Here is a 22,613-nt window from a genome sequence, read left to right on the forward strand (position 1 = left end):
ATATATTCTTTTTTTGGGCCACAATTCAAGAATTCATTCCTTGTACGTAGTTTCAAATTCTTGCAATTGTTACGGGTAAAATGGCGTCCTCCATTCATTATTGCCCCGTGTGTTTTGCATGGCGACAAGTGACAACCACAGCAACTCATGACGGAGAACAAAACGTTTTTTTTGGGACATCAGGCAGTGAAATTTCCAAAAAAAAAACGTCAACTATCAACTGTAATTAATGCTCGCTGCAGGTCTCTAAAAACAACTGATAAAAAAAAAAGAATTTTTTTTTTTGTCATTTGCGTCCTGCCATTTTAAACCCTACCCCTCATTAATTTCTTCTCTTGCATTATAGCATGATGCGCATGTCATTGCATCCAACATCAGTGGCGAGGCCAAAAATATAGTAAATATTGAATATAAATATTTTATAGCATAAGTTTTAAAAACGATTCAAGATTTTAGGGAAGACAAGAGAAGGGCTTCGTATCAAGAAAGAAAGAAAGAACAAAAAAAGGGGGGGGGGTCTGAGATTTCATATATAGGGCTTTTAAGTTTTAACATCAACAATTTTTGGTTGAAAACTTGGGGACGAAGTCTGGACCTTCGTTTCTTTTCCTCTTTCCTTGGTCAATCAATAGGAAAACTTTTTCTTTTCTTTTCTTTTTTTTCTTGCTAAAGCAACTCACCATTTGCCACTCAACTTTAGCTCATTATCACTACAAAAGACCTTAATTTCATGCGGACACTGTCCAGGTACAGAGCACCACTAATTTTATAGTAGTGTTTGAACCTTTTCCTAAACAGTAGATCGATCTCCTTAATTTCCACTTTTGAAGTACTCTTTCTGGTTCGTTCTTTCTTTCTTTTTAGCCTCTCTGGTCTTTTCCATTCTAATGTTGTCGGTATAAATCACCCCCCTATCCTTAAATCATTCCGACATTTTCATGCTTTTCTTTCCGACTCCGCAATGCATATTTTCAATGTTTTTAGCATTTACTATTTGCTTTCGGAGGAGCTTTTGTTGATGGGACCTCCAAAACTGTATATATGACTATATAATTCATTTTTGGTGACGTGATCGAACAGTGTGTGGTCTTCAATAATGTTTAGTGTTTCCAGAATGTTTAATGATCAAGCTTTGTCAACGTATAAATTAATTCTTGGAGTATATTGATTTCAAGCCTGCAACAGACCTTGACTTCTTCTTCTTCTTCTTCTTTTTCTGGGGGTCAAATTTGGTATGAAGATGGATATGAATAGGAACCAAGAAAAGTGACAAAACATCTGCAGCGCCATGTCACGTTTGGTTCGAGTAATTATATAGATGGCCATTGCAGCAATTAAAGAAATGCAAAACGAACAACCTATTCTGTATTATTAGATGGATTGTTCACCAAGTCAAGTCTGTCACACATTCCTAACTACCACCAATCCATGCAGGTGCCCAAACTTAATTAAGTGTATATATATATATATATATATATATGTATATATTTTGGTGAAAAAAGTTTAGACATATTTGGCTCTGATCACAATCACTAGTTAGAGCATGTTTTCGAAACCATAAATCGCTTATAGAAGTTCTCGTAGATCGCCCATTAACATAACCCCGCATCTTGCACCATGTCTATATGTCCCCTGTATGTCTTATAGATGAATTTACGTGCTTCTGTTTGCCAGACTTTAATTATCATTATGTGCCAACAAAAGAGCATTCAATACCTAATTTTTCCAAGAAGAAAAAAGTACTAATATCTCTTGTTCGTTGGGCTGTTCTTGTATATATGAATTCGTCACCTTCCAACAGTACATGTTTCACCCTCGAGTTCAACGAGCGCAGTTCTGAGTCTGAGATGGCTTAAAGGGGCTCTATTCTTGGCATATGGCCTGCGGTCTCTAGCTGCTAGTTTAAGATTCTACTGACAGATTCTGTTAGATTTAATGACATTTTTATTTGTCTTTACCTTTCTTAAAAATAACACATTCATTAACAAATGCCCTTAGAACACCCATAAACAAGCTCATACCTTAAAAGGAAAGAAGAAAAACCCATTGTTTTAATTTTGCCTCACGTTGCATGAACATTTGTTCAATAATGAGTCAAAAATAAAAACCATTTTCTTTCATCAATCCCAGCTGGCGAACTTCGTATTAAGCATTCAACCGAATGAGACTTAATTACATCTTGCATCTTTAACTATATCTGAATTTCTATTTTGGTTCCTAAACTTTAATATGAGACACACTAATGATTAAAGTATATCATGCGTCACGCTTTAGTTGCGCTAAAGTTTAAAATCTATCTTATTTTAGTTCCTAAACTATAAAATCTTTTCCACTGATCAATCTCTAAATTATAAAATTTATTCCACTTAATTATAAAATCTATCCCACTTCCTTAACGATTTTATTTACGTGTGATAAATTTTATATTTTGGGAATTAAAGTGTCCTATTTTAAAGTATAGGAACAAAAGTAAAAATTGGTGTGTAGTTGAAGGTTGCAAAGTGGAATTTATCCACTAGAGAATGAGTCCGACACTTTATATAGGACATGGCACTCTGCTTCAAGAAAAAGATAATTATTAATGGATTAATCTTTCCTACACTGACAGTGTATACACTATCAGCGTTGGATAATTGACAACTATGCAAAATTCGAATTTGAAATTCAACTTTTGCACACATGTCATGAATCCAACGATGGTAGTGTATGCACTGTCAGTGTAGGAAATATTTGCTCATTATTAATACGGTAAATATTTTGTTTAAAAATGAGACATCAAGAGTTTAGCCCAAACGAGTCCTTAAATGAATGAGATAGAGGCGATTGCAGATCCCAAACTCTCTGTTTAAGGAAGCGTGAGTTTTAAGTTTTAACCAGCGGAACCAATTTTTGATAATATACAAAACTTTTTATATTTTCTATGCCAGAATGATATTCTAATCATGGTTCTTATTCATTAGCATAATTCGCTGAAGACATAGAAATGGCAATCATTAGTGCGAAGGACAGTGTTCTCTCTAACCATTATTTGGTGTCCTCCCCAAAGTCTGTGATTTACTTGATTAAGAAATGACTTTAGCAACATCCACAAATATATACTTATCAATGTGGAGTTTGGGGGCAAATCCATAATGGCTTTGATTACTTAAAAGTCTTTAAATGATATAAAAGATACCACTAAGTTCACACGGTCACAACACTTGAAGTGTTCCTTTTTTTTTTTGGTTATAATAATTTGGTAGGAAACAGAAAGGGTACATAAATTAAATAACTAGCTTGGTTCTGATACAATAATCTCAGAAATTTGAACCCTTCTAACACTACTAACATCATCTACCCAAATTTCCCATCAGCACCACAGCAGCAGGAGGATCAGTAAACTGAAAAGAACTCTTCATCTTGAGAAGCTCCTAATTTGCTCATGAAATCTGCACAATAGTTTGCTCCCCTAATTCCGTCAGTTATCATTTATCACCTCCCACTTTGACTAGATTATCTACCCATGATTACCTTTCCAGTAATGTAAGAAATAATACAAGGCAAGGTGTAGTTTTAGATGAATTCATTAGATATGGTCAAGTAGTAAAGTGGATTCGCACATTATCAAAGATCGAGCAAATAAAATGCCAAAAAAGAGGTCCTACGCCCCAGCTGAGCTGAGTCGGTCGGTCCCTATTTTCCTAACCGAGAAGGAAAGCCCCAACATGTATATATATATATATAATGAAATGACTACATCAAGAATGTACAAACCCAAAATTTCTGTACCTGCCCTTAAGTGAGATGCTATCCTATGAATAAATATACGTTTGAGTACTCATGGACTAACTATCTACACAGATCGACATCTATCTTTAATTTTTTTTTTTTTTTAAATTGGGATTTACGGGTTGATATGAGAGGTTTTTCTTTATCAAAATTCATGTGCATGAGAGATTTTTCTGAGTTTTATTTACTCAAAAAGATGCTACTAACTAATGTTTCAAAATAGAAATTCAATATTTCAATTCACACTAGCTACTGGCATCTTGAACCAATAGTAACATGCCGCATCATATTTACAGTAATTATCTTAAGTTCATGCATGAAGCTCATTCTCATTTTGTGTGGAAACTTATTATTGATCCGGATTTGGCCTTTGCTCAATCTGCCAAAGCGGATAGTCTTCTTCAGGCCTGATAATGTTGAAAATTTCGTCCCAACGATAAATCAACAAATTTTCTTTGGCAAACTATAACTAACAAGCAAAAGCACTGCGTACATGCTATAATAATATCCGTGTGGTTTCGTTTGTCCATCAAACGGGAGGATGATTGAAGGCCAAACAAACATCAAGATCTTGAAATTCATTCATTTGCATGCAGAATATATCCAAGTTACAGTAGTGTGTAATGGCAAAAGCCTATCAATATGTGGCCCGATTTCTTTGTAATTAATTATTCTAGTCTCCGTCCATTGTCTAACCTTCTTGTCTTGGACGCCATTCCAAGAAATAGTAGACCCGGACAGTGAGTTGAATTGAATTACTCCTACGTACGTTGGATTAGACCTCCATGGAACATCTCACAAATTCAACAGGTAGACAAATGTCATCCACCAAAAAGCTACAACACTTGGCTATTCAACCATTCAAGTGGACAAGAACGGTTAAGAGGTTTTCGATCTACATTTGCCAGTGAAAAATTTTACTATGGGAGTAAAAGTTGGGTAGTTAACTAGGGAAAAGAAAAAGTTAGTTGAGTATGGAAAGCATTCTGGCTACCATATCTAACGGTCAACCTCTGCCAGCCCCACCGCCTGTCTCAACGATCTTTATTGTTTTCCCTCCCTCTCACAAATTAACTCTGTCTTTATAGTCTCGTTTGTTTTATATCCTTAAATCAAGCAGACCCCACCCCCCCCCCCCCTTCCCAGCCCTCTTTTCTTCCCATGTCCGGGTGTCACACACAGATAACACACACTAGCCCAGAAAACAAAATCTCACTGTGAATATTTGAAAGCTTCCACCATAGAGAAGCCCCTTCAATCAACCCCAGAAGAAGCCCGCGAGTGACATGGGCGTTTTGGACATGTCGAATCCTCCTCCAACTTCTCAAACCAAAGATTGCCCAGAAAACAAAATCTCACTGTGAATATTTGAAAGCTTCCACCATAGAGAAGCCCCTTCAATCAACCCCAGAAGAAGCCCGCGAGTGACATGGGCGTTTTGGACATGTCGAATCCTCCTCCAACTTCTCAAACCAAAGATTTTTTCCCGTCTCCTGCTCTCTCCCTTAGCCTTGTACTAATTTTCTCTACCATTTCTTTAATAATTAATTGTTATCCTTTGCACTTACTTTAAGCCTTTAAGGACAGCGGAAAGACAAACTTTTCTAACCAAGCTTTTATGGTTTTTGCTTTCCCCCCCCCCCTTTTTTTTGCGGTTCTTCTAGGCTGGGATTTTTCGTCGTGGTGCGGCGGCCGCCAACTTGGAAGTGGAGGAGGGAGATGAAGGAAGTGGCGGCGGCGGAGCAGCAGCAGCATCAGCAGGAGGAGGAGGCAGGAGAGAAGAGACAGTGGAAATCAGTAGTGAAAATTCTGGACCCTTAAGGTCGAGGTCGGATGATATGGATGATTATGAAGGCGAAGGAGAGCAAGATGACGGTGGTGAGGATGACCAAAACAACAAGAAAAAGAAGAGAAAGAAATATCACAGACACACTGCTGAACAAATCAGAGAAATGGAGGCGTATGTTCCTTCTTTCTTCTTTCTAGACTGTTTCTACTAGTGTACAATACACACAATAACACATTCTTATTATGATTACTATTATTATTATTATTCCACTACGTCAACTAAAACCTTAATATTTCTAATTAAGTAAGAAATTTGTAGACTACCTTTTAACTTAATTTGATGCAGCATATATTTATCTCGGTTAATTACTAGGATTCGGTGATCAGAAACTTTACAAAATTGATGCTTGTTGAAAATTTGGTTCACTTCTTGGGCTAATTAATAAATACGCATGTAAGGTAAGCTTCTTCTAAGACGTGAATAGCTGTCAAAAAAAACAAGAAGATTACTAGTGTAAAGATGAAAAGTCGGGGTCGGATGTCAGAATAAATTTTGTCCATCTTAGCATGCTGTTATTTATAAGCGGCTTAAGGTCTCCTTTCCAATCGCATACTATTTGTTAATTCAGTAGTAAAAGAATAAATTATAAAATGTGCATTTCTCATGCACGTAAAAATCCCTTTTTTATTTTATTGGCGTCCGCAACGTACGTGTGTCTCTGTGTATTCTGCTTCTCTGTCGCGTATCAGTACTATACATACATTTTTCCGCCATTAATGTTGAGCTTGCATGTCCCCATATGATATTGGACGTTTTCTAGCAGTCATTATTATTTTTATTGTCCATGAACAATTAATGCTGTAGCCCTTTACACGTATGCTTCAATTCAATGGGCAGCTTGTTCAAGGAGTCGCCCCACCCAGATGAGAAGCAAAGGCAACAGCTTAGCAAGCAATTAGGCCTTCATCCTAGGCAAGTCAAATTTTGGTTTCAAAATCGTCGAACCCAAATCAAGGTATGCACTTTTATAGTACGTTATAAATATTTGTTTCCTATAAAGGAACGAGAAAACTGATTATGATGTGTTCGTTCCTACTAGTTGGATGGTTTAGTTCTTGATCTTGAACGGGATTATTGATTTTAACTGTTGTGTTCTTATCTGAGGGATGGTCCTATATATAACAGATGTGGCAATGGATGGCTAATGCAGGCTATTCAGGAACGTCATGAAAATGGCTTGTTGAAAACGGAACTGGAAAAGCTTCGCGACGAGAATAAAGCATTAAGGGAGACCATTCAAAAAGCTTCTTGTCCTAGCTGCGGTTTTGCTACATCCGCCAAGGGTCCTTCTACAGCCTCCGACGAACAACAGCTACGAATTGAAAATGCTAGACTTAAAGCCGAGGTCCCCAGAAATCTTTAACGTATTTATTTTTCCTTAGTCACTAATAAATAAAGAATTACACAAGATGCAAAATTTCCTAATTATCCTTTTTTTTTTTTTTTAAAAAAAAAAAATTTTAACGGAAGACTTGCTGCAGGTGGAAAAACTTAGAGCAGCTCTTGGGAGATACACCCCTGGAACATCACCGAGCGATTCATCTTGCTCAGCAGGAAATGAATTTGAGAACAGGAGTTGTTTAGAGTTTTACAGCGGCATATTCGGGCTGGAGAAGTCGCGAATAATGGAAATTGTCAATCAAGCATTGGAAGAGCTTAAACAAATGGCTACTTTAGGACAACCTCTATGGATCCGAAGTTTAGAAAGTGGAAGGGAGATTCTTAACTATGACGAATACATGAAAAAATTTCCCTTTGAGAATGCAAAAAACGCGGGGCCTAAGAGACCTATTGAGGCCTCGAGGGAGACTGGAATTGTGTTTGTTGAGCTCCCTCCGCTTGTTCAATGCTTCATGGATGTGGTAAACTCTGAGGATGTTTTTGCCCCTCTCCAAATTCCAAATTGCATGATTGATCCCCATTTGCACTCGCAATTATGGCTGTCAAGACATGGTTTCTTACTAGCGGTAGTTTGTGTATTTTTGTCTTGCAGAATCAGTGGAAAGAAATGTTCCCCGGCCGGGTTTCAAAGGCAGCTACGGTTGATGTTGTATGCACGGGTGAAGGGGCTAACAGAGACGGACTAGTTCAGCTGGTAAGTACCTTTTTCATCTGTATTTTCCACGTAAATTTTGGTTGATAATAATAACAAGAAGGATGGATCTAGTTGAGGAGTTTCCTCTGATCAAATTGATTTACGTCGTATTTTCTTGTCATAAAAGAAGAACGAGCCTGTCTGGTCACGTCACGTCATGATATTTCACGAATCAATTGATGACTGGACGTAAATCATTCCCATTACCAATAATTTCATTCGATTTCTTGTTATTCTCATCAACTAGATAGTCACGCTCTAGAGAAATTACGTGCTCCCAAAATTTCATTACCCTTCGTCCACTGCTGAAGAAAAGGAAAACTGATAGCATAACTGAACCAGGAGCAATGTCAAATCCATATCTTTTGATAAGAAGTGCAGATCCCAAATTCTAAATCGTAATCAAAGAGTTGAAACAGTTGACCGTCGATGTCATCTTTAAAATCGTTGAACAGTTCACTTTGCTGCCGCATGGTTTGTGCATGGTCAATTGGTCATTCCTAAACTTTGCACCTCGACGGTGAACTTACTCTGAAACATGAATGGTATCAACTTAACTGAGAATAGGACCGAAGTAGTGGGATCGTGTGTCTGACTTGCATCCATCCATGTGAACATGGACGTAAGTTCCAAAATTTTGCATAAGAAAGCTCCCTTATTGAGCCCAAGAAAGATCCTTAACAGTACTTTTACCCTACTGGCCACTGCAGATGTTTGCAGAGCTGCAAATGCTCACTCCAATGGTGCCCACAAGAGAAGTCTATTTTGTCCGATATTCCAAACAAATAAGTGCAGATCAATGGGCAATTGTTGATGTCTCGATTGACAAAGTGGAAGACAGCGTTGATGCATCCCTAACAAAATGCAGAAAACGTCCATCTGGCTGCATCATTGAGGATAAATCAAATGGCCACTGCAAGGTAATCTTCCTTAATCAAGTTTCTGAATCTGATACTGGACTCATTTTGCTCAATCATCCAAAAATTAATTAGACTTCAATTATAGTTCCGGTGGATCTGTTTTACATGGTTTCTCAGGTGACTTGGGTAGAGCATCTGGAATGTCAGAAAAGTACAGTTCACTCCTTGTACCGCGCAGTAGTAAATAGTGGTCTAGCTTTTGGTGCAAGGCATTGGATGACAACATTGCAGCTACAATGTGAAAGGCTTGCGTTCTTTATGGCAACAAATGTTCCTACCAAAGATTCCAGTGGTACTTCAGAATCGCTAATGCCTCTATTCGAGTTCTTTACATGATTTAGGGCTATATGAATGTTAACCTGATATTTCTGAATTACTAAACTAGGAGTTGCCACACTCGCTGGGAGGAAAAGCATACTGAAATTGGCGCACAGAATGACAGTAAGCTTTTGTCGTGCACTAGGTGCATCAAGCTATAATACATGGAGCAAAATCACTAGCAAAAGTGGAGATGACATTAGGGTGGCTTCAAGGAAAAACTTGAACGACCCTGGAGAACCTCTTGGGGTAATTCTATGTGCAGTTTCCTCCGTGTGGCTACCAGTATCTCACCATGACTTATTTGACTTCCTAAGAGATGAATCCCGTCGCAATGAGGTTTGGCACTCCTTGTTCAAGACATCAAAATAAACTTCTATGGTTCTAAACTAAATCAAGTCAAGATGGTTGACTCATTTCGCTGCATATGTTGCAGTGGGACATGATGTTAAATGGAGCTCCAGCACAATCCATTGCAAACCTGGCCAAAGGGCAGGATCGAGGGAATGCCGTCACCATCCAAGTGAGTCATCTGTCCCAAGATGAGGAGATTTTGATTCACCACATCTTTCCTCCTCGCATCCCCAACCCCTCTACTTTCCTAATGTCCTTTTAAGAACAAGGGCACTAAAAACATCAAACTATGTTGTGTTTCAACCCTGTTTCAGACAATAAAAACCAAAGACAACAGCATGTGGGTGCTCCAAGATAGCTGCACAAATGCCTACGAGTCGATGGTTGTCTATGCCCCAGTGGATATTAGTAGCATGCAATCAGTTATGACGGGCTGTGACTCCAGCAATATTGCTGTACTACCTTCAGGTTTCTCAATTCTTTTGGATGGAGTGGAATCAAGGCCTCTGGTTATCACATCTAGGCTGGAAGAGAAGAGTTCGGAAGGAGGATCCCTACTTACTATTGCTTTTCAAATCCTAACTAGTAACTCTCCAACAGCAAAACCTTCGGTAGAATCTCTAGAATCAGTTAACACCTTAATATCATGTACATTACAGAAGATCAAGGCAAGCTTGAACTGTGAAGATTGATGATTATCCTGGTTAAATGAATAGGTTTTACTTAACTGTAAAACATATTACTCCCTTTGGTTATAGAAACTGTGGAAAGCATTTTGTTCATTTTAGTTGCTCAATTTTCTCTTTTCTATTTGGATGTGCTGACCTGTATGTATGTGCTGTCCTATTATATTTTCTCCTTTGGGGGCACAGCTGTCTAGGCCAGGCGTGATATTTATGAATGCACTGATATTCCTATTTGCACATCTTTCAGAGTATATTCCTTCCCTACTATTAGTGAAATTGTCTGAAGTCTTAATTACAAGATGGCTAGAACGGACAAAGATATTTGATTTTGTCTCACCCAATGTGCATAATCACTGGAGAGAAAAGGGCTTAATAGTTGTCTCACGACCGAGCAAGGCATCCATGTAGCAATCTAGCATGTTGTAACTCAATAGTTTATATAAAGGCAACCACGAAAATAGCTTTAAGATGCATAACAACAAAAGAAATAGAAGGCATTGCAGCTCCTTACAAAAAATACTGGAGAGTGATTATCACATGAGTTTTATAACAAGGAATATGCCAGTTTAGCTGCCTTTCCTACATTTTCATTCTCCATGATTTCCAAAGTTCCTAATGAGAAGAATTGATTCCAACATACAAGTGTCTACACATCAACAAGTGTGGAGTCACGCCCTCCAGTGGCATACTTAGGATCCCTTGCTATAGTTAATTCATACCTACAATCGCAATAATCTTCCAAAACCTTGCCCTCTTTAAACTCTTCAACTCATCACAATACAAATTTTTTTAATACCAATGAAGAAGAAGACAAGCATAAATCTCTCAAATCTCAGCTGACTCACTTGAGGCTCAGATATAGCAGATGGCGGAAAGATACACCAATTCTCTCTATATATTTCTTATTCAGGTTTCGATGAATTTGGCAAAATTGGGAATTGCACGACTACTAGCTCCATCATAAAGTAGTATTATCACCTTATGGGAAAAAATGTCATCTACAAGGACAAAAAAGACAACGATAACAGAAATCCTTAAGGATTTAGCTGAACCTGAAAAGGATAATTTTTTTTTTTTCAGAAAAGCATCAGTTATTAACCAATTTAAAGGTTAGGAGTCATAAAGGACCAGCCTTGTTCTCTAAACCAGCATTCTGAGCCCCTCTGAAGCCGCAAGTAGTCGATAATGTTCCTTTTTACGTCTTCTATTCTCTAAGGATACCATATATGTTTCAGGTAAATCAACCTATGATCATGACTGTACGGCAAAAATCTCTGAACAACCAAAGTCCATAACCGGGCAAAATATATAAGTCCAAAACCAAAATCCATCACATTACATAAAACTGAAAAAAATCAACTATCAGACAGAAAAATCCATCTCAAGAGCTCGATGAGTAAAGAAAATGGCACAATCCAAGTTAAGATTTTTCAAGTACCAACAGAGCCCTCAATCTGATTTTGCTGGTCAGACTCAAGCTTCAGTCCAAGCTCCTGCGGCACCAACTCTTTCGCCTTGGGCACATTCCTTCCAACAACTGGGACAGCAAGAAAAGTTTTGGTCTTGCTAATGGGCCTGCCCTTTTCAAGCTGCACAAAGTCCCCAACTTTGAATTGGTTTAAAGGGTCATGAGCCTGATACTTCTTCTTCTTCCTGACCCTCCTCTTGTACTTGGGATGCGGCGCGAGGCGTGTAACTTCCACGGCCACGGTTTTGTCACTGGTGGCACAAACAACTCGGCCTTGCATTGATTTCATGGCTCGAATTGGGGGGAGAACCGTAAGGGGTGAAGTGCGGGCATTGGAGAGAGAAGAAGAGGGTTTAGATAGAAGGGAAATTGGGGTGGATCCGTGGAGAAATGGGGTGGAGAGGGTGAGGGATTTGAATTGGGATAAGGGAAGCTGGAGGATAGCAGAGGTTGCAGACATCTTGCGAGCGCTGGGGGGAGTTTGGATAAGGCAGAAGGTTCAAGTCTTTCTTACTCGGTCTCGGCGTGCAGAGCAATCGAGCAGCTCCACATCGATTGATCGGGCTTGAATCCAATTCGAATTATTCAAGTAAGGTTTATATTCAAGTGAACTTGAGGTCACAAGTTCGAGTTTCCGCTCTGCTGGATTCCTCCAGCGCACTTAATGTGTTTGGGTCGGGTTGGGGGGTCGGACCCGAACCGCAAGGGATTAGTCGGGCCCCGTAAGAATTGACCCGAACACCCCTGTGTCAATAAAAAAAAAAAATAAGGTTTATATTCAAAGTTCGACTATGTACATCGCAGGCTCGTGAGTAGGGATGGGTAAAATTATCCGCTAATTCGAAAACTCGTCATATCCGATTCGATCAAATTCGAAAATTAAAATATTCGATTTTTATTATTTGATCGGGTAAAAAAGGGTCGAGTGTCCGCTAAAATGTGGGGCGAATTAGGATCACATTAATGAGGCAAATTATCCAATTGACCCTTGAACTCTTTGTCCAGGTAAAAATAAACCCTTCATCTATTTTTTACTGACTTTAAACCCTCGAACTTGCAAAATTGGCAAAATTGGATACTCGTGACCCTTTTAGCCAGTTTCTCCGATTTTACAACTGGAAGGTCAATTCACGCGAATGTCAGTGTGCTTTTTTAAAGGGCATTTTTGTCTGCATTTTCTAAGCAAAAAAGGGATAGCTCCTCCTTCTTCCCTCCATTTCTGCAAAATCCCCCCAACTTCTTCAGTCTTCCTCAGAATGTCGTCCTTCAATTCACCCTCAGCACCAACTGAATAACTTTCATCACCACTACTATCACAGTCCCCAACTGAAACTGGTTCAAACATTTTTCTGTGAATCCTATACACCTTACCATTCTCCACAAAGCTCACGCTCTTCTTCACTTTAGCTCCTAATCCGTCACTTGGGTGGCCTGAACGGGCAGTTCTATTCAGTGAAATGCCAGGGATTTCAAGATCCTCCTTATCTTCTACATTATGACCAATAGGAACTTTAGTAAACAATGCATCAATCCCGTCAACTAAATCTTCCAATCTCTTATTCTTCGCCAAATTACGACAAGCAAAGGTGCCACTTTTATGCTCATTATACAAACCCCCACATTTCCTAGGGGCATTCTTTGCAACCAGTTTAGCTGATATCTCAAACTTTTTCACGATAGCCCCATCAATTAAATCCAAGAAGCCAGTTAATTCTTGGCTAATTGATTTTTTACCATCTTTAATCATTGGATCGCCACCCCTGCAAAATAAATCCCAATATAAGAAGCATGCTTTTTTATGAATGATTTGTTGGTATGTCCAATAAAAATAGAGTCTTTACCTGAATGGAATCGAGTTTGAACCGCAATCCTAAGGATTTGCGAAACAGAAGTTGAGGCTCTAAGTGAGGATTCTTTGAGACGGAAGATTTGAGAGTGTTGAAAGTTGACTTGATGGAAGCAAGGTCCTTAAGCTGCCAGAGGGTTCTCGATCTGCGAACCAGAAAGGCTCTGAAGTGGGTTTGTATGATACGGGCGGCAGTTGAGAAAGCGGCGGCGAGGGTTTTGTAAAAATGGAGGGAAAAATGAGGGGTTGTTGCCTCTTTGCTTAGAAGATACAGACAAAAATACTCTTTGAAAAAGCACACTACATTCGTATGAATTGCCTTCTAGTTGCAAAATCGGAGAAACTGGCTAAAAGAGTCACGGGTGTCCAATTTTACAAGTTCGAGGGCTTAAAGTCAGCAAAAAATAGATGAGTGGCTTATTTTTACCTAGACAAATAGTTTAAGGGTCAATTGGATAATTTGCCCTAATTAAAAACCCGCGGGTACCCGATCCGCCCCGCATATATATATTATTTTATTTTTATTTTTATTTTTATACACACACCATAAAATAATAAGAAATAAATAAGTAATTTTATCGAACGAATTGCATTACAAATATGAGAGACAATAATTTATTTACAAGATTCATTTATAGAGGCCATGATCTTATATTTTATAGAAAAAAAGTTTAATTAATGTGGAACGTATATATTAAAAATTGTGCTACTTATTTCAAACTTTTATTGATTTCAAATTCTTTTAATTTTTTTCTTTTATCTTATATTTTCTTCACATGCTTGTTTCTTGGTGGGAAACCTTTTTTTTAGAAAAAAATTTATTAAATTTTAGATAAATGTGTAAAATATAAAATTAAATTGGTATAAATTATTTTTTTTAAATTAAATGATAAATGGGGCGGGACGGGTACCCGCTGACCCGACCCTATCTCAGTGAATACTCGATTATAGGGTACCCACTGATATGCGGGGGCGGGTAAGGGTCAAAAAATGGCTGAACCGTAAGGTGCGGGTCGGGTCAGCCAAATGGTGAATGGAACGGGGTACCCGATCCACACCCACCCCTACTCGTGAGCTTCTTGAGCGTTATCAAGTATTCGGTGTAATATTTAATTAATATATTATAAATAATTAAAATATTTTTTAAATTGATCATTTACAATATTTATCTCAATAATTAAATATACAATATTTACTTCAATAATTAAATATTTGCTTCAATATTTACTCGAAAAGTATTGAGTGCTTCAATATATAATTGAAGTTTATATGAGGAGAATAACAAAGAGTACAATTTTGTAAGGGCATGCCAATGCCTATGTAACAAATAAAAATCAGAATTGGTTTTATATATTACTTTTTTATTGGAATTATTTTACATTTGTAATAAGTTCACATACCTTCCATGAGCTGTATCACAGATTCAGCTAGACCCTCTGGTTTGATTAACTATTTACCCCTCTTCTAATTACACCGTTTGGATAACAATAGAGAACCCAAAAAAGCTGACATCATCAAAAATAAAATCCTTTTGAATTCTCTGAAATATCCTTTGTTTATTTTCAAAACAATTTTTCCTACCTACTCACTCTTTCTCAGTCATAACAGTTTTTAACCCTTTTTTTGTTGATAGGCACATTTACCACAATAATTTTCCTTTAAACCAAAAAAAGGGGGGAAAAAAACAGTGCACTATCACCACTATTTTAAAAAAAATAATGAAATAAAATAAAAACAAACACAAAAACCCACCACACGAATTCACATTAATTTTGATCACCCCTAACCATTATGCCTCAATCTATTAACAATTGCAAAATCTCATTCAACCATAGAGAATTCAAAGTGAAAATTACTGAGAAGACCTTAGTTTAGTGGTTAGAGTTGAGGTATCATGAATTAGAAATTCTAGACTCAAGTTAGCTAATTCTAGAGTTGAGGTAATATAAAGACACTATTTTTTTTTCTTTGGATAAAAAGCAAATTTAATTAACGAATTGTTAAAAATCGTCCAACTCGATTTGATTTATATCATTGCCGTAATGGCAGATTAAACATACACTAGAAATAACAGATTAGATCTGCAATTTAATAAATATAATATATCTGAAAATTTTTGAATAGACCTGAAAAATATAAGAAATTTTCAAATTATCTTCTAACAAGATAAATCATTGTAGTTCTCTATGCATATTGCAATCGCTAGATTTGCTAATTATTGGATTTAAGTTTTAATAATGATGATGAGAACAATCGAGAGAGACCCATGACCTGGAAAAATTTTAGACCTAACAATTAGATTTGAAATAAATTTGGGTCTAATAACAAAAGAAGGAAAAAAAAACAGAAAAAAATTAATTGATAACCATTGTTTGATAACTCTACGTGATGTTAAAAATTAATTGATTAAAATATTTTTTGAATTCAACATGTTTGATAATAGAATTGTTTTATCATTTAATATATTAAGCACTGCTTAACTTGTGTATAAAATTTTAAGTAAATTTTTAAATGAATTTCCTAAATTAACCACACATACTATAGCTCTCACATATATAATACACATTCACACACGCGCGCACACTTAAACCCAACCTCTCAACTGTTTCGTTATTTTTCTCTCTCACACAAAACAATTTTTTCTTTTTGTCCAAATACACAAACAAAAAGAATTTTGTTTAAAGATAAAAATACAATATTTTGTGTGATATTTTAATTCAGTTCTATAATTAAATTAGTTGTCAAATGCATGTAATTTGATCAATTTAACAACTTAAAATACTTTCGGCACTTACAGATTTGAAATTTCGATTTTATTAAACGGAAATTTCGATTAAATCAATTGTGACTTACGCTACCAGTTTGTAAGGCATTTACCCTGTGATTTGTAGGATGAAGTCCTTACTGTAGTACAGTCGTAATCCTCCGTTGAACGACAATGGATAGGCTTATCCAGCTATCATCCACGTCTCACCACTCAAATGGGATCCCATATCTCTCCAAGGGAGCCCAGCTTGCCATTTGTCATCCTGAAATCCATTGCAAAAAATTCAAAAGCTCAAAGCATCCGCATCTAACCAATTGCCAGTTTTGGAATCAAAAAATTAGTTTTGTTCGTTAGACTGATAGGCCATGGCATCTCTAGCTACCTTTGCTGCCGTGCAGCCAACTGCTGTTAAGGGTCTCGCTGGAAGCTCCATTGCTGGAACTAAGCTTCATGTCAAGCCTTCTTCTCTTGGTTTGAAACCCTCCCGAACCAGGTAAAGAACATTCAAGAATCTAGTCTTGGTGTGATCCCGTCAGCCTGACTTTTGAGAACTAGTATTGGCTCACTCTGTTTTAGTAGTTGTTTGAGAATAAAGACGTTTAATTGGGCTAATTTTTCTGGTATTGCCCAAATTATGGGCTAAGCTTTTGTAGCTACTCTGCATTTGGTTTGTTGTAGGGCTGGTCCGGTGGTAGCAAAGTACGGTGAGAAGAGTGTCTACTTTGACTTGGAGGATTTGGGCAACACGACTGGCCAATGGGACTTGTATGGGTCAGATGCTCCTTCACCGTACAACTCCCTCCAGGTATATTTTCATGAATCAGAATCATCAATTCATTAGAGTTGTGTGCCCTTGATGAGTGGTGGAGCAACGCATTAATTAATATGCTGGAAATTCTGATATGGCGATAGAACAGTGTAGTAATTAGCTAGTTATTCACGCCTGCGTCACTCTGTACTCACGTGGCTCATTCTGTCATGCGCACTTGCAATTTCTAGCGTTAAGAGTCTTTCACTATTTGGGAAAATTGTGGAAATTGAAACCAAGCATGAATGTTTCTTTCACTTTTTGGTTGTTAATGGCCCACGTGCAGTTTTCATTTGGGGCTTCAGAAAAGTTGCATGCTTTGTGCTGCAGTTTGCTGGATTGTAGATAGAGATAGGCCAACTGCTTGTAGTGGGTTTTTCTAGATGAATTTCTGCAAGGGCATAGATTGAGGGTGAAGTTGAAAGACATAACATGAATTTTTCCTTTTTTTTTGTTTTTTTGGGGGGGGGGGGGGTTAGAGGATCATGAGGAGACAGAGTAAGGTTTATGCTTTCTAGTTTAAAAAAATTGGAAAAAAAAAAAAGAGAGAGAGAGAGAGTTTTCCATCCTGCTTTCAGATTAAATTCAGTAGAAAAAATATGTGCCTTCCAGTATCCATAAGAACCCTATATTCATGGCTGCCTCATAGCAAGAAAAGAGAACCTCTGCTTGATATTCTGAAGGCAGTGAGGGCAGCATTCCTCATGATCGTGGAGTAATTTACGACATCCTTGCATTTGCCTGAGTTTTGGTCATTTACAGCAGCAGCTGTTAGATTCCGTGAAGGTTTTCTCACATGAATCCATATGTGGTTGCAGAGCAAGTTCTTTGAGACATTTGCAGCTCCTTTCACCAAGAGAGGTTTACTGCTCAAATTCTTGATACTAGGAGGTGGCTCCTTGCTTGCTTATGTGAGTGCTACCGCATCACCAGATTATCTGCCCATCAAAAAGGGTCCTCAACTTCCCCCTAAACCCGGGCCCCGTGGCAAAATCTAATTATTTCTCAGTTAAAGCTTTAAAAGCATTTTTATTTTCTTCATGTGTACCTTCTAAAGCTTGTAAGTATCTCTGGAGCGTAATCGTGTGCCTGCTTATTATCACAATGATTGTTTACTACTTGGGGGCACCATTGCTTTGTTGCTCATCTTCAATCTCCTGGATGAGATTTTACTCGTCTGTCTTGCTTCAACTGGAAATTTTTATGAGACTCATTTGAATCTCAACTCTATAATGGCTTCTCATGCAGAAAAGTTCCAATCTCTTTAACCTGAAAGTACGCTGACTTCCTCTAAGATGGAAATTGATGCTTGCTTATTTCTCCTCAAATGTGCAGCCCAGTACAGCATTGTATTGTAGTATGATTTGTAGATTTAAACTGGCAGGGTGAGGGTTGTTCCTTGGAAAATGCAAATTGCAGATACTCATTGCAGTCCTGTTATTCTGGATTGGAGTCATGAAGCCGGAAAGTATGACTGAAATGTTAGAAATTACAAGACCAAAATATTTTAACAAACTGATCTCATCTACAGAGTGAGCATAGCCAATGTGTTTTGAAGCCAGTAGCTCTAGTGGCTTTTCCATATTTACAAAGGAAAAATGTATCAAATCCTATATGGCTTTAATTCATCTGAATATAAACGTCCAATGCTGTTCACATTCGAGAAGGGTTCTGCTGGTCAGTCCTTGCCTCTAATAATGTAAGTTAATTTGGTATCTGGGACAAAATTTGGTTAGTGACGCGCTGTTGGACTTCTAGAACCACCCAAGTGCTCTAGTCTCTCTATGTAAGAAATTTTCTTGTTGGTGGCAATATTTGGTGGTTTGCTCAAAAGCTTCAAATCGTTGTCTTTGGACACCTCTTCCTTCACGTCTTTCTTTACTTCGGTCTCTCCTTGATCCAGTGACCAACCCATGAAATCTAGAAGTGTCTTTGATGTTGGTGTCTCTGCTGAATTTAGTTTATCTGCTTCTTCTTTAGCACTGGGGATGCTCTCCAAAGTTATTGTTTCCTTTTTTAGGGTTTTTTTGGGTTCTCCAGCAGATGGATTTTTTGCAAGAGAATCAGCATGAAGAACATCTTCTATTCGTGACATGACAGTAAATGCCAGGCTCTCTATTATTCTTGAATAGCTTTCCAGAATGGCTTGCCCCACATCCTGAGAGATCAAACTTGGTCAAGACCACTGAAAAGTAGAATATGTTTGCTACTCATTGCATTCAGAATACCCTCTGCTTTTGGTCAGTTATAGAATTAAAGAATGGATGAAAATGAAAACAAGATCAGAATAAAGTTAGTAGCATTCTTACTCTGTTATATTGGATTTTGCTAATGTCAAGCGAAGACTGGGGAATTCCTGGGAACCGATGCTTAAGAATGAGTAAGATTGTCTCAGCTCTATCTTCGAAGAGTTCTCTCTTTTCCATACTTACACCTGAACTCCAGGATGACTTTCCATCTTTTGCAGTCATCTTCCTTCTCCAGATCACAACAGATGCCTCAATTCTGTTCTTGAGGTCAAGAATTTTGTGTTCTGATGATAAGTCCACCATGGAGAGAAAATAATCAGGATCAAAGTGCTCATCAGTTATACTCTTGTAGATTGAATCTCCAAGGCTCGCTCTCCCATTCTAAAACGAATTATACAAGTGATAAATATCAGTAAAGCTTGTAAACCAGTATCATCTAACAAGATGGTAATCAGAATCGTGGATATCTATCCCTTCTACCTTAGGGAGATTCTCTATGTAATTCTCAGGGATCTCCATCTCTAAAAGGACTTGGGCATTTATGGCCATGGCTGCTTTAAGGACTTGGTTGACTGACTCCTTCTGAAACTGCAACCATTTCTTTGCAACATCAGACAGGCCATTAGGCGGAACTTTAGGAGTAGGTATCCACCATTTGTCATCCTTCCTAGCATTACTTTTCCCCTTCTGTGATTCGTCAGAGTCTTTAGACACATAGTAGAATTCGTTTTGATCTTTAAAGTTGTCTAGGCAATCCTGTAAAATTGTTTCACACAACAACAAGAATTGAACAAAGTTGGTCACAATATTTAAGGTTATGATGATAGGCAACATAAGAAAATTTCACAGCTATGATCTTACAATAAGCATTGCGTCGAGCTTTCGCAAGGCAGGAATATTCATATGAAGGTCATTTCGCTGCCTTGTAACCATAACCTGATAAAATAAGAGAGTAAGTTGATGTATTATCCTTCCAGGATATGTAAGTGCTACATTTCTTTAATTGAGCATGACTGCATGCCCCACACACACACACACAGAAGGCATACCTCCATGTTAGTTCCATCTTTAGACACTTGTTTGGAAGGAACAAACTCAACAATGTGATCTGTGACAGACAAGAGCCAATCAATTTCCTTTCTCCACCTTGCTCTCATCTCTGGTGACATGGGCTCTAATCGCTTTTGCTCTCCGAAGACAGAAGCTACATGTGGTTTAAAAAGGATCAATTTTGTTGAGGATCTCATGAGATTCATAGAAATCTTGATTTGCAATTAACTATGGTCCAAAAAGAATTTCATACAGAAATAGTCACAGGTGCAGGGTAGAGCATTGTCAATGTATTAGAAAATGAGGATGTACTCTACCTGCTAGGTTTGTGATTGCATTTGACAATGCTAGAGCTGATGAAACTCCCTTTCCTCCACCCGACATATCCTCACCCAAGAGCAACTTCGCGAACTTCTCCTTCATCAGTTCCATATCTGGAAGCCAACAAGTAATATTTCATGAACATACAGGACTATGATATAAGGCTCGACAGCTTTTTAAATGAAGAACTGAACCAAACATTGACTTCTTCTTCAAAAGAATGAAAGTTTGCTATTCCAATTCTAATTAATTTCACATCCTTTCTTTCCTCCATGACATTCTAGATTTTGTTGGAGAGTTTATTGCATATGTCATGTGATGCAACATGTTTAAACCGCTTAATTACAGCAAAAACAAAACACGCACAAAAAGCAGGAATAAAAAAAAAAAAGGAAAGGAAAAAAAAATATCGTATCTGCCAGCGGAATTCAACAAAAAACCAGAATTTAAAGCTCCCTCAGGTTTAGAAAAACAAATCCTTCTCTGTATTTTTGGGAGCGTTTTATATAGAAACGTTAAGATACGTCCGATACAAAAATCCCTTAAATGTGACTCTTCTAGAACCTCCATGGACCACATGCAGAATAACGGGCTCAGGAAAAGGAAGCACTTGCCAGAGGGTTTCTTTGACTTGGGGCTTGAAGCACCTCCATCATTGCGGCCGAGGGAATTCCCAGTTCTTTGCTTTTCGCGATCGTTCGAGGAAGAGAATGAATCCTCATTATCTTTGATATTACAGCTCTCGCGGGTCAAACCGCGCGTTGGTCGTCCTGCATCCTCTTGCATTCCATTAAAATGACTGAGGCGAGACCTCAAGGTTTCTTGTTCTTCCTCTAGCGCTCGAACCATCCTTGCAACATTCAACGAGCACTGCTCTTCGTGCAATGGAATAAATTGAAGGAAGGGGGCCGGGGGAAGAACAGGAGAAAGAAGTTATCTGGGATCACGGATTCATCATGGGGGGGTGGAGAAAAATGGCTGTCTTAGCTCTTGTTGCTAAAGAAATAACGTGCGGAAGAACAAGAAGAGAACCGCAACTACTTGTTAATAATCATGAATGGAACGAACTCTTATTTTATGCAGCTGTTTGGCGAGGAGAAATAATAAAAATACAAATACTTTTTTAACTATTTCAAAGGTGATTAATTAATGGACTTCGTGCTAGTTTACTTTCTGTTTTGATGAATTGTTGAGGCAACGTGGGGTGCATGTTCAAGAATGAAGCAGCAAAACAGGTCAGAGCATTGAGCGATGGAAGAATTTTGTATTTCTTTCCTAATTTTAGCTTAATTCTCTCTTAATTAATACTACTAATCTTGTTTTGCATCGTATATGCAAGAGTTATACTCCGTCTTCATGGTTGGCTGGCTGGCTGATTTGGAGTCCTAAAGGTTAGACGAGTGAATGGTTGTATTTTAATCGGGTTTATCTAAAGTTGTGGATGTGAAGTTGCAATATTGGGTTTGGGTGACTGCATGCTCTAACTTTCTCCATTCTCGCATTGATCCGCAAGATTGCAAACACTTTAGTGAAAAATGGCTTCTTTTATAAAACCAGAAACTGCAAAGAAATAACACGTCAGTCCCGTATAATCTGAAAATAGTAAAGGCCAAATTTCATCAGGAGGATCCCATAATAATTTGACTTCCGATGGAATTCCCTTCTCTCCAAAAGTGATTTAATCTATTTCACTACGCAACTCATGAATACTCCAAATGAGATTACAGTGTGCCTGGTTCTTTCCTTCTCGTACCAACTGGGGTTTAGCTTTAGCATGGAGTCGAACTCCGCTTTATTCCCCGTCGAAAGATTGTGGGATTTTCATTCTGAATTTAAGATTCATGAGAGCATCCTCCTATTACCATTTGACTGGATGGATGTTTCTCGTGAGTTCCACCTTAGATTGCTCGTTTGGACCAGTGTATTCGATGCATTCCTCTGCGTGTGTTCATTGTGTGTGTGTGTGTGTGTGTGTTCCGTTTCGGAAAAAATGGAGTCGAACTCCACCTCCACCTGTCTAAATCTCAGCTCCTGAGTAACAATACACTTTGCTTAGATGTACACTAGCCAAAACACGGTTCACTTTTTAACAAAAGTCAACATGATGTAAGGGT

At 38.0% G+C, this 22,613-nt stretch overlaps 5 protein-coding genes across 5 annotated transcripts; 2 read left to right on the forward strand and 3 right to left on the reverse strand.

The window, feature by feature from the left end:
* Nucleotides 1-4,909: 4,909 nt before the first annotated feature.
* LOC113742215 (homeobox-leucine zipper protein GLABRA 2) lies at nucleotides 4,910-10,086 on the forward strand. The gene is made up of 11 exons (XM_072045398.1): nucleotides 4,910-5,281; nucleotides 5,433-5,728; nucleotides 6,455-6,572; nucleotides 6,768-6,962; nucleotides 7,099-7,479; nucleotides 7,611-7,712; nucleotides 8,423-8,632; nucleotides 8,750-8,924; nucleotides 9,018-9,289; nucleotides 9,387-9,473; nucleotides 9,619-10,086. The coding sequence occupies exons 1-11, from the start codon at nucleotides 5,198-5,200 to the stop codon at nucleotides 9,994-9,996; spliced, it is 2,298 nt and encodes a 765-aa protein (XP_071901499.1). The 5' UTR covers nucleotides 4,910-5,197; the 3' UTR covers nucleotides 9,997-10,086.
* A 1,179-nt stretch (nucleotides 10,087-11,265) lies between these two features.
* LOC140005114 (small ribosomal subunit protein uS17c-like) lies at nucleotides 11,266-12,034 on the reverse strand. Its single transcript, XM_072045399.1, has one exon. It carries the CDS (start codon nucleotides 11,916-11,918, stop codon nucleotides 11,421-11,423), a length of 498 nt encoding a protein of 165 aa, XP_071901500.1. The 5' UTR covers nucleotides 11,919-12,034; the 3' UTR covers nucleotides 11,266-11,420.
* A 350-nt stretch (nucleotides 12,035-12,384) lies between these two features.
* LOC113705281 (uncharacterized) lies at nucleotides 12,385-13,534 on the reverse strand. The gene is made up of 2 exons (XM_027227081.2): nucleotides 13,300-13,534; nucleotides 12,385-13,218 (listed from the first exon to the last, which is right to left on the reverse strand). Exon 2 carries the CDS (start codon nucleotides 13,203-13,205, stop codon nucleotides 12,582-12,584), a length of 624 nt encoding a protein of 207 aa, XP_027082882.2. The 5' UTR covers nucleotides 13,206-13,218; nucleotides 13,300-13,534; the 3' UTR covers nucleotides 12,385-12,581.
* Nucleotides 13,535-16,331: 2,797 nt separating this feature from the next.
* On the forward strand, nucleotides 16,332-17,997 carry LOC140005118 (photosystem I reaction center subunit VI, chloroplastic-like). Its single transcript, XM_072045404.1, has 3 exons — nucleotides 16,332-16,564; nucleotides 16,750-16,876; nucleotides 17,698-17,997. Exons 1-3 carry the CDS (start codon nucleotides 16,437-16,439, stop codon nucleotides 17,875-17,877), a joined length of 435 nt encoding a protein of 144 aa, XP_071901505.1. The 5' UTR covers nucleotides 16,332-16,436; the 3' UTR covers nucleotides 17,878-17,997.
* A 591-nt stretch (nucleotides 17,998-18,588) lies between these two features.
* LOC140005025 (rop guanine nucleotide exchange factor 12-like) lies at nucleotides 18,589-21,348 on the reverse strand. The gene is made up of 7 exons (XM_072045094.1): nucleotides 21,147-21,348; nucleotides 20,496-20,612; nucleotides 20,178-20,332; nucleotides 19,990-20,064; nucleotides 19,609-19,884; nucleotides 19,189-19,509; nucleotides 18,589-19,037 (listed from the first exon to the last, which is right to left on the reverse strand). Exons 1-7 carry the CDS (start codon nucleotides 21,346-21,348, stop codon nucleotides 18,612-18,614), a joined length of 1,572 nt encoding a protein of 523 aa, XP_071901195.1. The 3' UTR covers nucleotides 18,589-18,611.
* Nucleotides 21,349-22,613: the final 1,265 nt, after the last annotated feature.

The sequence above is a fragment of the Coffea arabica genome, chromosome 4c (assembly GCF_036785885.1).
Source record: "Coffea arabica cultivar ET-39 chromosome 4c, Coffea Arabica ET-39 HiFi, whole genome shotgun sequence".
Taxonomy (NCBI): Eukaryota; Viridiplantae; Streptophyta; class Magnoliopsida; order Gentianales; family Rubiaceae; genus Coffea; species Coffea arabica.

Excerpts from the sequence above, each read along its gene's own strand:
- LOC113742215 (XM_072045398.1), top strand. The coding sequence starts at position 5,198 with ATGGGCGTTTTGGACATGTCGAATCCTCCTCCAACTTCTCAAACCAAA. Across the intron at positions 6,573-6,767 it reads ATCGTCGAACCCAAATCAAG|GCTATTCAGGAACGTCATGA; the intron begins GTATGCACTTTT and ends TGGCTAATGCAG. Across the intron at positions 7,713-8,422 it reads GAGACGGACTAGTTCAGCTG|ATGTTTGCAGAGCTGCAAAT; the intron begins GTAAGTACCTTT and ends TGGCCACTGCAG.
- LOC140005114 (XM_072045399.1), bottom strand. The coding sequence starts at position 11,918 with ATGTCTGCAACCTCTGCTATCCTCCAGCTTCCCTTATCCCAATTCAAA.
- LOC113705281 (XM_027227081.2), bottom strand. The coding sequence starts at position 13,205 with ATGATTAAAGATGGTAAAAAATCAATTAGCCAAGAATTAACTGGCTTC.
- LOC140005118 (XM_072045404.1), top strand. The coding sequence starts at position 16,437 with ATGGCATCTCTAGCTACCTTTGCTGCCGTGCAGCCAACTGCTGTTAAG. Across the intron at positions 16,565-16,749 it reads TTGAAACCCTCCCGAACCAG|GGCTGGTCCGGTGGTAGCAA; the intron begins GTAAAGAACATT and ends GGTTTGTTGTAG. Across the intron at positions 16,877-17,697 it reads CACCGTACAACTCCCTCCAG|AGCAAGTTCTTTGAGACATT; the intron begins GTATATTTTCAT and ends ATGTGGTTGCAG.
- LOC140005025 (XM_072045094.1), bottom strand. The coding sequence starts at position 21,348 with ATGGTTCGAGCGCTAGAGGAAGAACAAGAAACCTTGAGGTCTCGCCTC. Across the intron at positions 20,333-20,495 it reads TGCAATCACAAACCTAGCAG|CTTCTGTCTTCGGAGAGCAA; the intron begins GTAGAGTACATC and ends AACCACATGTAG. Across the intron at positions 20,065-20,177 it reads AAGATGGAACTAACATGGAG|GTTATGGTTACAAGGCAGCG; the intron begins GTATGCCTTCTG and ends TTATTTTATCAG.